The sequence below is a fragment of the Euprymna scolopes genome, chromosome 43, assembly GCF_053919585.1.
Source record: "Euprymna scolopes isolate OS-2025 chromosome 43, ASM5391958v1, whole genome shotgun sequence".
Classification (NCBI taxonomy): Eukaryota; Metazoa; Mollusca; class Cephalopoda; order Sepiida; family Sepiolidae; genus Euprymna; species Euprymna scolopes.
Window position 1 is genome coordinate 8,515,704 of NC_136524.1, and position 18,046 is coordinate 8,533,749.

An 18,046-nucleotide genomic window follows, 5' to 3' on the forward strand; every position below is an offset into this window, starting at 1 on the left:
ATTAAAAAAAAAATTTTTACAGCATACAAAACTAAGGAAAATGCAAGACATACCACGTTCTTTTGAAGTGACGATTTTTTTAAGCTGTTGACACACGTTTTAAAATTCTAGCAAAAATTAATTTTCCTGAAATTTTTCAATATTTAAAAATAAATTATGCCGGCTGATAAAATTTTACAACTTTTTTTAAAGCTAGAAAGATAAAATTTAAAAAATACTTAGATATATATATATATATATATATATATATATATATATATATAATATGAAACTAAACTAAACTAAAAAAACGCGCGTTCACTCGTGGTGTTACAATTTATATTATTAACATATTTTAACAAACTGAAAATATGGATATAAAAAAATGATTTTGCATGTTATTTTTGTTATGTGGCGAAATAATCTTAAATAAGAAACATGATTTTTTCTTTAGGTTAATTATTTTTTTACTGAGCAATACTTCATGAATTTATTAATGTTTTAAAAAAATGGTTAAATATGAAGAATAACTCCACCTTTGAGAATTCCTTTAAAATTACCACTTTTATAAGTTTTCGGGTGCGCTGAAAACGCAAATAACATTTAAAATTAAGGCAAACGAGTATTTTTAATATATTTTTAAAAAGAAAAAAACTACTTGTTTCCTGGAATTTTAAAGGATTTTCCGAGGGTAAATAGTGGCCACAAAGTGGATGGTCAGTTTACGTTAAATTATTATAGAAAAGTGATCCCCCACTTTTTTAACTAACATTTCTTGGAAACTACTCGTTTGCCTTAATTTTAAATGTTATTTTCGTTTACAGCGACCTCAAAAATCTATAAAATTAGGAATTATAAAGGAATTTTCCAAGGTGAAGTAATTCTTCATATTTACCAAAAACTGTTTATGACTATTTTAGTCAACAACAACAAAAAAAAGTTCATTAATAATTATTTTTCTATCTTATCGTTTTTTTGTCATGTAATTTTGGGTTTGTATTACTGTACACATAGATTCGAAAAAGTTGTCAAAAAACAAATATATAACAAATAAATGTTATCAAAGGCAAGATAAGTTACTTTTCTACCAAACTGGATATATTTTTTGTGTTTTTATTCAATGTAACATGTTTATTCAGCTCGAAAAACATGCAGTGTTTACCGATGTATTGGACAATTCAAAATGGCGGCCGACTCTCTCTTAAACACGGTAAGTTCGAGAAAAGGTGTTATAAATAATAAACTAGACAAAATACTATTAAAAAAACACCGAATATATGTCAACCTATGTCACGGTAATATATATTGAGCGAATTTCTAACAGTATTTTGTCTAGTTTATTATTTATAACACCTTTTCCCGAACTTACCGTGCTTAAGAGTCGGCCGCCATTTTGAATTTTCCAATACATCGGTAAACACTGCATGTTTTTCGAGCTGAATAAACATGTTACACTGAATAAAAACACCAAAATTATATCCAGTTTGGTAGAAAAGTAACTTATCTTGCCTTTGATAACATTTATTTGTTATATATTTGTTTTTTGACAACTTTTTCGAATCTATGTGTACAATAATACAAACCCGTAATTTTTGTAAAAGTCAAACATATGGTACGGTTTTCTTTTAAATTATTTCTTTAGGTATGTGAACTTCATTTTCGACCTGAAGACATACGGCGAGAGACTACAGCATTTGATGAAAAAACCGGAAAGTCAATCACTGCTAAATTAAAAAATCCATGTCTTAGAGATGGTGCTATTCCTAGAATACTACCAAACTGTCTCTCCTATTTATCATCAACCACTTTTAGAGAGTCCCCTAACGCAAAGAAAATGCGTTTAGAAAACTCTGCCCTTAAGCGTGCCTTATGTGAAAGTGTTGCTGACGAGTTAGAGTTACAAAAACGTAACACTTTCCATAGCATCGATGATTTGGAAACAAAATTGAACTTCCTAAATAAAAATTATTGGACTTTTATTAGGCAGGAAAATACTATTATGATATATCATATATACAGATGCCCATGCCCAAAGATAAAAATGTCCCTTGTAATTGAATCGGACTTGGCCGTTGCAGTATTCTGCAATGATGTTAAAATGAGTTCTATAGGAGAGTATAAGGTTCCTAAACATGTAACCGATAAAAATACTCTACAGATTTTGATGGAAAACATGAAAAAAATGGACATCGAAGAACAGCAAACCAAAACGTCAAATACAATTTCTTTATTAAAATTAATCTTGTCATTTTTGTTAGTACAAGATGAGTCATTCAAATATGTCAATTCAATTAAATTCATTTATGAACAAATAAATATAATGACAATGAATAAGGTTAATTATTCAAGTGAAATGATGATATTCTCTTCTTTATTATATAACTGCTCCCCTAGAGGGTACAGACTGTTAAGAGACACTAAAAATGTGATTTTACCATGTTATTCAACTATCAGGAGATTAACCTTATCAATGTCTATGAATCCTGTAATTGAACAACATAACAATTTCCTCATGTATATTAAAAATAAATTCAAGTTACTAATGCCGAAAGACACCACAGTATCTTTACTTATTGATGAAATACATCTCAAACCTTATCTTGATTATAAAGGTGGTAATATTGTTGGTTTAGCTAACAACAGCAATGAACCTGCCACAAGTGCATTTGCTTTTATGCTTAGCAGTGTATTCTCACAATATAAGGATGTTGTGCATGTTATGCCAACTAAATGTCTTCGAGCTGAGAACTTATTTGACATAATCAAACGTTTAATAATTGGCTTAGAGGAGATAGGCTTTAGAGTATTATGTGTTATAACAGATAATAATGCAATAAATAAAAAAGCCATGGCTTTCTTTTGTAGCCCAGCAAAGCTTTCAATTGTCTATCCACATCCATTTATAACGTCTAGACCTCTTTTTTTCTTATTCGACTCAGTACATATACTAAAATGAATTAGAAACAATTGGCTTGGCCAAAAAGATGAAAGTAAATGCATGATGTTCCCAAAGTTTTGTTATAATGGAAATCATGAATTGGATAACATCCAAAATGCTCCATTTTCTAGTTTGCATAAACTTTATGCGATAGAATCTCAATCACTTTTAAAATATTGTTATAAGTTGACTGCAAAGGCCCTTTCTCCCACTACTTTTGAAAGGCAAAATGTTAATTTGGTTTTGCAAATTTTCAACGAATATACTATTCAAGGTTTGCTAACCTTAGGCAAACAGGAATGCTTGCCAAATTATGCAGAAATCGCAGAATACATACAAATATTTTATATTTGGTGGACAATACTGAATGTGAAAACACCAAATAAAGGTTTTCAGCTTCGTAATAAATATGCAAATCCACTTACATTAAATGGTGATAATTACAGATTTCTCTCTATGTTCTGTGACTGGTTAGAAACTTGGAATAGCATACCTGGAAGAACTGGTAAGTTAACAAAGGAAACATATACTGCTTTGCACCATACAACTTACGCAATTTTAGAATTAACTAAATATTGCATTAGAGAACTGAACATGGTGTATATATTACCAGGAAAGTTTCAGACAGATAACCTTGAGGCAAGGTTTGGCCAGTATCGGCAACTTAGCGGGGATCAGTATAATATATCGATACGTCAAGTGTATGAATGTGAAAAAAAACTTAGAATGTTATCAGTTTTAAAATTGAGTTTACCACTTAACCAAACTATTGATTTGAAGAATTTACAAGAACTAACTGGGATGAAATGACAACAGAACAACAGTTAGATGTTTATAAATTTAACATAGATGTAACAGAAGATGATATTAATCGGTGCAAAGCAGTACTTCCTGTTATATTATACTTAACAGACTATTGCTGTCATGCAGTTTTTAAAAAATTGAAATGCAATAGTTGCAAAAACTTAATATCTGGGAGAGATACTATTGAAGAAATAGCTGAAATAAACAGCTACTTTCAGGGTATTAACAGAGGTTCTCTGTTATACCCAAATGATACAACTAATAATATTGTGTTATATAATTATATAGTCATAAATAAACTTACCAAATGCGATTCTTTCTTTCATTCTATTCATCAAAGAAAATTAGCCATGTATATAACCTTAAATATTTTGGCTGATCAACATCTTTTATTTAATGTTGACTCGTGTGATACAACAAATTGAAAAAATGCTCATATGGAGTTCTTCGAATTCCCTCATAAATAATTTTTGTCGCAAGGAGAATGACAACATTAATAAAAAAAAAAATTTCAGAAAAATTCAAACTTTTAATTAAATTCCACAACGGATTTTTATAATGTCTGATGTATTTAATATTTGAAATATTTCTGCATTAGTAACTTTGTTTATACTAACATTATTTGTTTGATTTTAATTTTAACTTATCGTTTGTTCTTCAGTTAAACTAATTTATTGTTCGTTTTTCAATTAAACTAATTCATCGTTCGTTTTTCAGTTAAACTAATTCATCGTTCGTTTTTCAGTTAAACTAATTCATCGTTCGTTTTTCAGTTTTGATTTAAAAAAATATTGTTCAAATGATTTAAAAAATATTCATTTCGATTTTAAAAAAAATTAATTTCGATTTTTAAAAATATTGTTTTTTTGATTGTGGTTCATTTTGATTAAAAAAAATTCATTTTGATTAAAAAAAATTAATTTTGATCAAGAAAAAAATTCATTTTGATTAAAAAAAATTCATTTTGATTAAAAAAAATAGTTTAATTTTAATATTTGTTTATTGTCTTAACTCATATCAAATATTTTGCTTGTGTTCTGCTTCAAATATTCATAATCTTACATGCATAATTTTTATTTAATTATATCAAATAAACTTCAAGTTTACTACAAATCAAATCGTGTTCCCTAATTTTTTTAAAATGTAATTTATAAGTAATTAAAGAACGCATTCTAATCTTTAAAATCTATAATACAACGAAATATTCAATTGCTTATAATACTTAAACAAACAACTTGTTTTTTTTATTATTTTTTTATTATTAATATTAGATGAGTTTCAGTATAACTCATCGTGTTCTTTCTTTATTTCTTTATTTTAATCCAATTTTGAAGTTTTGTAACGCTGTCTGTAAAAATTACTGTTCATTATTGACAGTCAAGAGTTCCACATATCTTGCTTGTTGGGACCTCGGCGATGACGTCATTTTTTCAGCTGGCCGGCCATCTTTATAACGAAGGCCACGATTAAACGCAAAAGAAAAAACAAAAAAAAGAAACAACAGACTACATTCCCCTTTTGATTGGAGTGATAAGAAAAAGGAATATAAAAGTAATGTTTTTACTAATAAATATTAGATGCAACTTATATTGTCTGCCTTTTTTTCTGTACACCCTAATTGTATATATTTACAAAAATTAACAGAAGCAATTGTTGGTAAATGAAATGTTTTTTGAATAAACTAGAATGATATATTAACAGCTCTAATTGTGTTATATACTATTTTTTTTTTTTTCTATTTTTTACTTTTTTTTTTTACTTCAGTATAAAGTCTCAGAAATCCTAGGTCTAATACTTGAATTCTTTATTTGTTTATCGATACATTTAAATTGTTTCTTTAATTTTGTTGAATCTGATATAGCAAAACATTTGGAAATGTGTTGGTTCTTGATGGAATTATCCAGTGTACAGAAAGGGATGAATTTGCCTATCAAGAAATGATTGCTCATCTTCCGTTGAATTCTCATCCGTCTCCAGAAAATGTGAGTAGACATTTTTATAAATTTTTGATAAGCCTTTATATTTCTTAAATTTACCTACACCAAAAAGATTGTTTTTAATTAAGTTTGTTCATTTATTTGTCTACCTCCTAACATCCATGTTACTTGACCAATTGCCACCAAACTTTGTCACTGATGTCAGTTCTTTTCACCATAGAGACTCACTACTTGGACCATATTGTAGCCAATGAAGTTTTATAACGGACATATGTTATTGCTTTGTATATTTTTATAAAACAATTTTAATTAGCCTTTTCTTACATACAAAAAAGTTCCGATATATTTTTCATTAACCTTATGTAGTCACGTGGAGTACTGGAACAGACATTAACACCACCTGCAATGAGCACCTCCATGGATATGGACTACTATCCATGTAGTAGTCCAAAAAATCCAAATCCAAATTATCAATTCTTATCTCAAAAATTCTGAAACGTTCCTTTTTGAATTCCTCTGTTTCAAACGTCAGATACAGTAGAACCCTAAGATATGATGGCCCTAGGATGTGTTTTTTTTTTTTTTTTTTTTTTTTTTTTTCCAGGTTACAATGGGCCCTGTCGGTGGGGCATTAGAATACGCCGATTGCCCCCCTGCAGAGGGTAAAAGTCCCTCAATGGGGGTCCTGGATATGACCTTAAACTATATCCGATGGTGAGGCCCCAGCTTGCGGGCTCTGGGGAGTGTGGAGCCACCCTTTAATTGCCATTGTTCCCAGGTCCACTCTGACCCGGAGTGGTAGTACCTGTTAGGGTCCCAACTATGGATTAAATAGAAACTGACTTGCAAAAAACAAATATATTCTATTAAAAAAAATTTCTTCAAAATCACCGGATTCGGCATTAAATAACCTGAAAAAGGTTGATATGCCGTAAAACAAAAACAACCAACCAACCAACCAACTAGGTTACAATGTAGAATATGATGTTTTTCCGGACCCTGGTTACAGTATTTGCCCCGCCTTACAGTTTTATTTATAATGTTATTTGATTATATACATTTGTATTATATACTATATTGTATTTTGTTAATAATTTTTAATATGTACCGTATAAAATTTTGCTTAGGCTCCACCATACTGTGTTTTCACTTTACGATCCCAACCCCAGAACGGATTAATGCCATATCCCGGGGTTCTACTGTACAACAATAATATCCATAGAGTGTAATAGATTAACAGTAATTCCAAACCAAGTTCTATTGGTTAAGCAAAGGTTTGTCTTTTGTCAAGGAATTTAAGAAAGTATTTTTTAAATTCCAAGGAGAAACGACTACATTGAGATTTCTAGAACCAATACAGGTGACATTTTTGACACCACAATTTTGATCATTGAACTTCACTTTGAACAAGATTTGGTTCCTTTTTGCACTTCTAGATCTTTGAAGTAGGATTAGGAATGTTTTAAGTAAAGATGTCTATTGAGTAAATATTGCATTCTGGTGATTTGTAATGGTCGAATGGTGAAAGAACGAAACTATGCTTAAGAGTGGGATAGATACAATGATCACTGGCATCTCATCTACTCCCCATACTTTTGACGGCCTTAGCTTTATTTGAAAGTATAATTTAATGTTTTGCTCTAAAATAGTACAAAGTGTAGTATCTGTTCTATGCATGTTGAAAGAATGGATGAGAGTTCTGGAGTTAGTAGATGTAGAATAGTTGACGGAGAAGGTTGAATTCACAGGGGAGACTAAAATAAATATGGACGAGAGTGAAAAGAATTGTCATGAACAAATGAAGGATAAATAAAGACCTGGCCAGAAAATGAGTTGGTTTGAAATTGGCTGTTTTTTATTTTATTTTATTTTATTTATTTTATTTTTTTTTTTGCTTTTAGGTATTTTTTTTGTTTTATTTTTTAGGTTTTTATTTTTAAATTTCAAGTATTCCAATGAGCTCAAAGTCAAACATGACACACCCCTCCTTTTCAAGCCTCATTAAATTGACATCCCCATCAAACACAACACTGTTATGAAACATGCATTTAAATTGTTAGGGACTGAATTTGAAATGTGCTCTGAAAGCTACACTCATTCCATTGTTTTATTAGTGGCCTGGCAAGGCCACAGGAGAGACAAACGAAGCAACAAAACTGACAAATGTAGGGGAGACAGTCTAAGCAGCAAAACCGAAGCTGTCTGCCAGGATACTATATATACAAATGTAGAAATATTTGGGCATATTTTATTGGTTTAAAAATATAAGTTCTTTTACCAATTGTCATAAAATTTTAACCATAGAATAGTATTATAATCTTCTAAAAGCCTGCAAATTTTCATGTAGTTTCGTCCCATAGAACCAAAGATGTGAGCATTTCAATATTCAATTTGACTATGAGTATAGATATATCCATATATAGATATAGCACTTTTTTTGGCAATTTTATGATCGAAATCTCAGCGACTTTTGATGTAGTGAGTTATGTGACATTTGCCCTTAAGGTTGCACATTATTGTTTCAAAAAGTCAGGAATTACTTTTCTATATCAATTTAACATAAAATGGGCACCCAATTTGTGGCCACCTTTTTAGAGGTTTCTGTTATTTTTTTAATTTAAAAAATTTTTTTTTTTTTTTTTAGGGGTGGTGTTTATTGTTGTCGATAGACCAACACAAAAACTACTTTAAAAACTTGTTTTAAGGTGTGCTAAAAACGAATATTGCATTTAAATTTTCCATACATAAGTATTTTTCTGGATATTAAGCAAAAAATATGTGCGTGCTTGCGCATACAACCCTGACCACCACTTATGACAAAGAATTACATTGTTTAATACCGGGAAAAATACTTACGGAAAATTTAAATGCGATATTTGTTTTTAGCACACTCAAAAACCTATAAAACAAGTTTTTTAAAGTAGATTTTGTTGGTCTACCAGGCCACAAACACTACCCCTAAAAAATAAAAAAATAAGACCCCTCCCTGACTCCAAAAGGTGGCTATAAAGTGGGTGTCCGTTTTATGTTAAATTAATATTGAAAAGTTATTCCCCACTTTTTAAAACTATGATGTCTTTATATCTTGAAAACTATTTGTTTCCTGGAATTTTAACTGTTATTTTTTTTTTTTCAACACTCTCGAAAACCTTTTTGAAATTTAAAAGGATTTTTTGTGGGGAGAAAAATGCTGCACCTTTACGAATATTTCATTCATTATCATTTGTTTTCCTAGTTTTGCATATGAATTACAAAATATCTAATATTTTCCCAAAACGTCTGGCCTTGATGGAGGGAAGACAAAAACTTGCTGCTATGGTTTCAAATGGTTTAAAATAACAGCAAGGGGAAATTTGATTCCAAATATTTCTCATATGTTTTATCTCCCCTCTTTTTTCATACCTAAAGTAAATTTCACAGAGTATAAGGATTATTTGATACTGGAGACGTTCATAATCGTACCCTATCTCCAAAACAGAAATACCTGCATATATGTATACAGACTTATTTTATTTGTTTAATTTGATCGCTTATAAGCAAAAACATAGCAACAAGGTTTCATGCCTTGTATCCATCCCAGATTTTATATAAAAAAGAAACAGCTAAAGAAATTCCTAACTATTCTTGAATTGAAAACCATACAATTGAAAAATAAAAAATATATATATATGCACATATATAGTCCTCCACATATAGTACTGTTTTGCTGTATCACAGCTCATCAGTATGGCTAGACTAACACCCATCCCTAGTCAAGGATTGAACCTACAATTAGTTGATAGTTGGCAGTTCTAACCTCCAGCCTAGAGGATCAGTGCCCATGGGATCAGTGCCTGTAAACGACCTCATCAAATGTTCATTTATATAGATATTTGCCCAACGCTTTTATGTACATCCTGGATGTCCATACAGTCTGTGTGCATTAAAAAATTTATAACTTTATTTGCATCTTCAATTTTTTTTATTACAAATGCAAATTAAGATATAATTTTTTTAATGTAAACTCGCTTTATGGACACCCTGTACTACATGTGAACCTGTGTACATGTATCACTGCTGTTCCAAATCACATCCTAAGATCATTCGTAGACATTTATGCTGACAACACTACCATCTATGGCAACACATCAAAGGCTGTAAATGACCAACTTCTCTCTGATTCTTTCTTCTGATCTTGCGCATGTGGTACAATGAGGAAAGAGGTGGCTGGTTACTTGTAATGCATCCAAAATAATGCTTCAATCTTTACATCATCAATGCTCTGATCCCCATCTGGCATCAATTGAAATGAATGGCTCTCATCTTGGGGAGGCTCCATGTTTTGACAAACTTCTGGGCTTGACCTTTACTCCTGATCTGAAATGGAACACATACATCAAATCTGTTGCCAACGTCACTGGAAAAATGTGGGATCCTTCTACTACTCCAGTAGATATCTCACTGCTGATGCAATTCTCTACCTATCTAAGAGCCAGGTACCTCTAAGGATGGAGTACTGCTGCCACATCTGAGCAAGAGCTGCTAGAATCACCTTATCCTGTCTTAACAGAGTTCAAAATAGATGCCCTTTTCTCTTCCCTGCAACCTCTTTCCCACAGAAGAGACGTTGCAAGCCAGTCTTTGCTTTATCGTTATTTTCATGGCAAGTGCTCATCTGAGTTTCAATCTATTGTCCCCCTCGCCAAACTTTCACAAAAAACACTTGTTTAGTTGTAACCACTATCAATAATTTTCCCCACTCTTTATCTGTGCCTAAACTTCCATGAACAAAGTTTCTTTCCATTAATGATTATATTTGTTGATTCCATTGGCTGCTTCATTCTATAGCATGTCTATTAGTTCTACCTTTTCTTCACTTTGTTTAATTCAGCAAGGCATTTCTTTGCAAAACTGAAATATAAGTTGTTAGACAAGTCAGTCTCCATAACATTGGGTGAGATGTCTTTTTTCTTTGCTGATAGCATAGATGTATCTTGAGCAAATCATTCTGTAACAGCCTTTTCATGATACGGGCCACTGTAGTTATTTTCAAGGAAACCAGTTTTGAATCTGGGATCAAGGTATGTTACTAGAATTAGATATTATTCTGTAAATAGTTATTAAATCTAGCATTAAAAAGAAGTTTTCATCCTGAAAGGGTTGAATCTAACCCATAAAACCGTCTTCATTCTTGTACCCTTTAAAAAAATAATCAACAACTTAAATTTGCGTTATAAGAAACGGTTTCTTCTCTACTGAATTACCTCAATATTTTTAATATTTTTTCTAACATCTTTCATTGGTTGGGTTCCAGAGAATGTGATTTTACATGTTTACTGCAGTATGAAAAAAAAAAAGCATTTTTTTGTTCAAATACTCTTGACAACATATCATATTGGCTGTTCCATCTTGTATTGACATCCGGAATAAATCTAAGTTAACTTTTTTCTGGTACTCCTTGCAAAAGCTGCAGGTAAATGATTGAAGTGCCTAACTATTTGTTTACAAATAGATATCATGACCTTCATGAATCTCTGTGTAAACATGGCATGATAAGGTGTCCACTATAATGTGTGTATGTAACGTGATCAACCTGAGGGATAACTATGCTAAGATAGCTTTAATAGATCCCGGGCAACAGTGGATATCCCAAAGATTTAAAGTAGAAGAGATGGACATATATTTTATTTCATTGTCAAAAAAGATATATTTTATTTCATTGTCAAAAAAGATATATTTTGGTTTATTGTTTGTCAAAAAAGATATATTTTGGTTTATTGTTTGTCAAAAAAGATATATTTTGGTTTATTGTTTGGAAATCAGAGATATATTGTTATTCGAAAGATAGGAAATGTTAGAATAATAGTGTTGACATTGTCTGGCTCGACGGACTCAGTACCAGGTGTTCTGACTGACAGCTGATGAACTCTGGGGGTCATGAGAAAAGATATCATATTTTGGAAATATTGCTGAATTGCACACCTGCAAATTTGAATTCCCCAATGCGTGTCGTAATTTGATTGGTTTGAGGAATTTTCCACCCTGAACACACACCTGACTATATAATGCTGAGGCTGCTCGAAAGATTTCAGTTTGTGCGTGAAACTTGAAGTAACAACACAGCTCCCTGAAGACGTGACCAGCACACCCCTCCTCCAACCTGTCTGAGTGCTATCTCCGAATAGAAGAAAGATTTGAGACTTTTAAAACTTATTAAGAACTGAACAATATATTTGTAAAAAGTCTGTAATATATTTTATGAAATTAGAATAGAATTCAAGCGTCTGTTGTCTTTTTTGTCTACGTGAGTTTTGTTAGTCGTTTTCAGCATACCAGGATTCAATGTGATGCCTCACAAAGTACCAGACAACACAAGCCAAAGTTTTCAAGAAGATCAGGAGTCCTTACGTAACTTCACCCGCGGGGGTGTTACATGTAGGAAACATGTTAAAGCTGCATACTTAGTTTCTACTGCTACCATATTAGCTGCGTTATCTCTTCATGTCGATTTTGCTAGAAATGTCAAATTCTTCTGTCTTTTTAATAGCTTCACTAACGTTGACTGCAGTGTGTGATACTTTAAATGAAGAAATTCTTAAAAGTGAACTTTTCTGTTCAAAGTTTTCATTGATCCAATAAGATGTCACACTTAAAAAGATAAATTTGCCGTACCAACAAATCAGCCATTACTAGTAAGAGATAAATAAGTAGCAGTGTTAATTTCTACCTGTATCCTATTTCTAACCTTCCCAGGTTGACAAGAAAGTTCTTGCGGTTTCTAACTTTTAAATTCAGATGGACATATCTAGGCTCAAACAAAAATTTATTGATCAAAATGAGCACTATCAGAACCAATACACTTTTGCCAATGCAAAATAATTACCAGTAACATAAAAAATCTTGTATTCTGGTGGCGATGAAGTCACTGATGGTGCTTTTGATATCACTTTGGTTTTTGAAACATTTCTCAGACAGGAAGTTGTCGATGTTTAAAAAAAATGGTAGTCGATAGATGAGAAGTCTGGAGAGTATGGCAGATGAGGCAGAGTTTATGACTGGGCGGTATTTAGAGGTAAAAATAGGAACTACTTTCTCTATAGATGGTTGTGATTGTGATAGTGTTGCTCCTAGGATGAAATATAGGATTTTATTATAATGAGCAAATGTGTCTAAAATGGTTGGCTAATAGTCTAGATATAATAAATGTGGCATCTGTTATTGCAAACCTACAGTACTTTGGTCCAGAAGGGAATTTCTGCAATCAAAATATTATATAGGAGATATATGGATATATCTATACTTGTAGCCAAATTGAATATTGAAATACTCATATCTTTCGTGCCGTGGGACAAAACTATGTGAAAATTTTTGGTTTATGATACTATTCTATGGTTAGAATTTTATGACAATTGGTAAAAAAAAAAATACAAAAAAACCCTATACTTTCAAACCAATAAAATGTGCCCAAATTTTCCTATATTTGTATATATAGTGTCCTATACCCAGCTTCAGTTTTGCTGTTTCAGTTGTCTCCCCTATGGTCTTGCCAGGTTACTTATATATTTTAATTTCCTTGTCAGTTTGTTCAAGCTGAGAATAGGGCATTCTACCGGATGGAAAACATTCACCAGCTATTATCTTGCATATTCCACAAAGAGATTATTTTAAAATTCTGACCCTCCCTTGAAATGCAATTGTTTGAATCTCTCTTGCACTTGGTTCACTGGGTATATTTACCCGGTTGTTTTTTTAAATTCTTTTTCATGTTCCAGTTGCTCTTATAATTACTAGAATGATGGAGATCTTTGTGAGATTTCAGTTTCTTTTTATGTCATATATATATATTTTTTTTTTTTGCATGTTATATGTATTTGTTTGTGTATATGTATATATGTGTACGTATATATTCATGTAGTATACATTTGTGTGTGTGTTTATATATATATATATATATATATATATATATATATATAAACTACTTCATTTACTCACATAAAATTAATATACGAAAGTATAAATTTATGCGTAAACTTTTAGTATTTACTTCAAAAGTGCTCAATACGTAGGTAGAGCTAATTAGTAAGTTATAAAATATATATGGCAATTAAGCTACACTGAATATTCCGCATAAGCCTGAAGAGTCCTAAAGTGGATGAAACGCGGAATATTCAGTGTCGCTTAATCGCCATATATATTTTATAACTTACTATATATATATATATATATATATATATATATATATATATATATATGCCTAACGCACCCATTTAGTTAAATATCCCAATTGATTTAATCTACCACTAACAACTAGCTAAGCCTATAATACCAATTGCCTACTTAAACCAAGCCAACCAAATCACTAAAATACCCTCAATAAAATAAATACCCAAACTCTGATGTTTTTTTTTTCTTCTAACGTGTTTCTGTGGTACTATTTTCGTACTCAACATATGGATGTAAATAGTTAACTATTCTTATTCCCGTACATATAATAAATTGGGACAATATTCAACTACCTGAAGATCCCAACAATATAATTTAATGAATAATTCTCTCAAATTACAAAGAATTACTGAAAAAATGGCATGATTTTATAAAGATAAATTAGAGTCTCAAAAACACTATAGTATTTTATTTAAAGAAAATTATTAAACTAAAAGAGATCGCAAGTGATTTTAGATAGAATTTTGAAAATCTTTTGGAAAACCCCTGGAAAATGATCTAGATTAGGATACCCCCTCCCTTTTGTATAATAAAATAAATAAACAAAACAAATATATAAGTAAATAAAAATAAAAATTACAAAATAAAAATATATAAATAACTTAAAGCACTATATATATATGTGTGTGTGTGTATAATATATATATATATATATATATATATATATATATATATATAAACAAACTAGAAGTTAAAATACTATATGATAAGCTTCAGAAATAAATGTATAAATTTATTAAGATACAAATTAAAAAGAAAAACAGTTTTATTTGATATAACTAGAAAGTATATAAAAATATGAAGTCTAATTTATGCCCCTTAAAAAGATAGATCTGAATCTTTTTATAAAAAAGTTGACATAAAATTCAAAAAATAAAAAATAAATTTTTTTTTTTTAAATTGAATTTTCAACTCGAGGTTGGAGATAATATAGCCTAATTCCAGTAAACTTGTTCCACGGTCTATCCAATTTCAAATTTTCTGAAATATGGTTTTCCGATATCCTCATCGTGATTTGTCACTTGTATTCGTTTGTACTACCTCCTTTTTTTTTTATTTCCTCCTTCTCTCTCTAAATAACTTTACAAATCCCTCCCTCTATATCTTTACCTTTTCTTTCTTACTCTCTTAACTCTCTCTAATCTTTTATACATCCTCCCCACCAACACTTTTACCCACCCCCACCTCCTTTTGTTTACAGATAACAGATGTTAGTTTTTTGCCTTCCAATTAAAAATATTAAGAGCATTAAACCATGCTACAGACATGTTAAAATATTTTTCTCTAAAAGAAAACTTTTTTAATTTTCAAATTTTGTTTCTTGCCTAATGAGATCAATAATGACCAAAATGGTCTGCACATCGTAGCAAGACATGACAGAAAGAAAATTTTAAAAATTATAATTTATATATACATTTATATGTATATGTTTATTTTTTTTCTGTGGGAGAGCATATTGGAGTAAAAATAAAAAATATTAATTACAAAAAAAAAACAAAAAAACAAATCTATCCTGATCTCATAAATTTATTTTAACCCAATAGGGACTGTAAAAAAATAATTTTCAAAAGGGTTGAAATAAATTTATAAGATTGGGCTACATTTTTGTCTCTTTTTATATTTTCTTTTTTTATTTTATTTAATTTTTTTTTTTTTTTTTCAAACAAAAAGATAACTCAAACTCTGACAGAATTAATTTAACATCTTAACATATTTAACAATGAATCAATTCTTGTTTTTTTTTTTTTTATTTATTTTTAGTAGAAATTGAACTTTTGCATTTTGTCTGTATAATTTTTTTTCTTTCTGAAGGTATTCAATGTTTTAAAAGAAAATCTTAAGCTTCATTTATGACTTAAGCATTTTCTTTAAACAGCTGTAAACTATTTTAATGTCTTTGTGTATACCCTTTTTTTGGAACATGATTTGAAAATTATTTAAATCCTCAAAAATACACATATGTTTATATTGTGAACATTGGTGTAATTTGTTTTCTGGGTAATTACATAGTTTTATCCTGAAGATATCCAATGTGGCTAGATGAAAATTTATTTCTTTATAACACTTAAAATAGACATTGCCTTAAAACAGCTGTAATATTATGCTCAGTGTTTGTATTTGAAAATTATTTACACTGTATCTATTATATATATATATATATATATATATATATAACTATATATATATATATATATATTTGTTGTTGTTGGTTTCCAAACGATAGATTCGGTTAATATTGGGTTCCCCTCGAACCTTGATTTTTTGTTTGTTTATTTTAGAAAGTCGTCCATAATTTGTTTGGGCGTATATATAACATTTTTTAAAATTTATTTTTATTATTTTTAATTATTTATTATTTACGTAGATTACTGTTTTAAAAATAATAAAAATAAATATTATATATATATATATATATATATATAAAATGCCAGATAGTGAGTCAGCTAAAAAAAAAAAAAAAATCCTGATCAGATGGAGAAATTGCTTGAAATACCAATGCTAACAAGTCTGGACTAAGCCCCCCTGCATAGTACAAACTACTTGATACTGTGTAGGTGGCCCAGATAACAAAAACTATGTTAAGAACCCGGGGTTGATATCAGAAGGTTTCAAAATGTGTGATAAAGCATTTCAAGCTGTCACAAATTACTTAAGTGCTCATAATTTATTGATATTTCACTTATCACTCTTTTTTCTCAACATGATGTCTGACTTTAAAAGAAGTTAAGAGAATTCATGGAAGATTTAAATTTTCATAAATCATCAGACCCCCCCCCCCCCCAAATGTGTTTTGGCAAGAAACAAAATGTAGAATCTGTTTTGATACTGCACTTTGTCTTTCCTACCTTTGGTCAATGAAGGAGAAGAAATCCTAAATTTATGCTATTTTTATCTCTAGATTAAAAGCCAACCTTTTGTCCAACTCTGCCTCCGTGGGGAAGGAAGTAATAATTTTTATGAACCAATCATTATAAATTTTGGAATATATGTTCTTACCAACCTGCTGAGTCACATTGGCTTGTTGTTGTGTTTGTAAAATTTATGATTTAGAGGTTGTACCCACTCAAACTTGCAAATATTTACAAAATAACATTTAAGATAAGTTTAGGTACAAAAAAATTCAACAAAGAAAACAAATTAAAAGCTAACCGTTTTAACTTTGTTCCAGTCAAAAAGGAAGTAAATAGGTTAGGGTTAGGGTTAATATCTTTGTAAATTGTTAAAGGAAATAAATACGGACTCCAAAAATATCTTTCTAAATTCATTTTTGTAACATTAACACAACACTCAATAAGTTCCAGACCTAACTAAAACAATAACTTTTAGGCAAAATTTGACTACATTCATCAACATAGTCTTGTTACTTTTCTAACAATTCGATGTCATGAAAACATGGCTCTGTACTGTAAAGATACTTAGCTGATCTTGGGTCCCGGCTTTTATGAAGTTCATCTCTGGAACCAAGATTGGCTAAGGCTTGTTTTTGCTTCTGCGGTGGACTGTTGTGTCTGGTCAGTATCCGTGTAGGGCAGGGTAAATTCTCTGGATGGTGCCAGCCCAACTGTTCCAGAGTGAATGCCGAAACAAGTTTAATAGGTGAACAGATACGCTTTCAATTAAAATCAAATTCACTTAGAAACTAAGCACAAAATTATTAAAAGTGTACTTCATTTTTTTATGCTTTGTATTTTCTACTTTTAATTTTGTACACTTAGATAGTTATAAGTGCTGAGAAACTTCCATAGCTCGTTCTTTGTACAAGGAGTAAGGCTAAGAGGCAATATTACTCAAGTGGAAGGAAATCAAATCACATTGGCAATATTATATACCTAATGTGCTTCAACAAGTCATATCTTTTTTATTTGTTGATCAATTTTTAAAAGAATTACATTGATGAAAAGAGAATAGAATAAGCATTCCAATGATGTTAATTTATTTTTCTTTTCTGCATTCAATGTTTTTAGGCTCCAAGTTAAAAATGAAAAGAAAACGATAAAAAATTACGACAGCAAAAAAGGGAAACACTTTTTTAAATGTTTTCATTTTATACGTTACATTTGGATACACATGCGCGGGGTTAAATTTGATTGGATATGGTTGAAATTTTACAGCCTATATAAACAAAGAAGTCCATCTCTACTGGACTTTGATTTTTTTTTACGACCACAGGAAGCAAAGTTACGAT

At 30.3% G+C, this 18,046-nt stretch overlaps 1 protein-coding gene across 3 annotated transcripts in view; it reads left to right on the forward strand.

Moving 5' to 3' along the window:
- LOC145268166 (spermidine synthase-like) overlaps nucleotides 1-18,046 on the forward strand; it is a 71,655-nt gene that overhangs the window by 26,513 nt on the left and 27,096 nt on the right. For all 3 annotated transcript variants that reach the window (XM_080123376.1, XM_080123377.1, XM_080123378.1), the window contains exon 3: nucleotides 5,583-5,703. In XM_080123376.1, coding sequence (XP_079979502.1) covers nucleotides 5,583-5,703 — 121 coding nt within the window. The remainder of the gene's footprint in view (nucleotides 1-5,582; nucleotides 5,704-18,046) is intronic.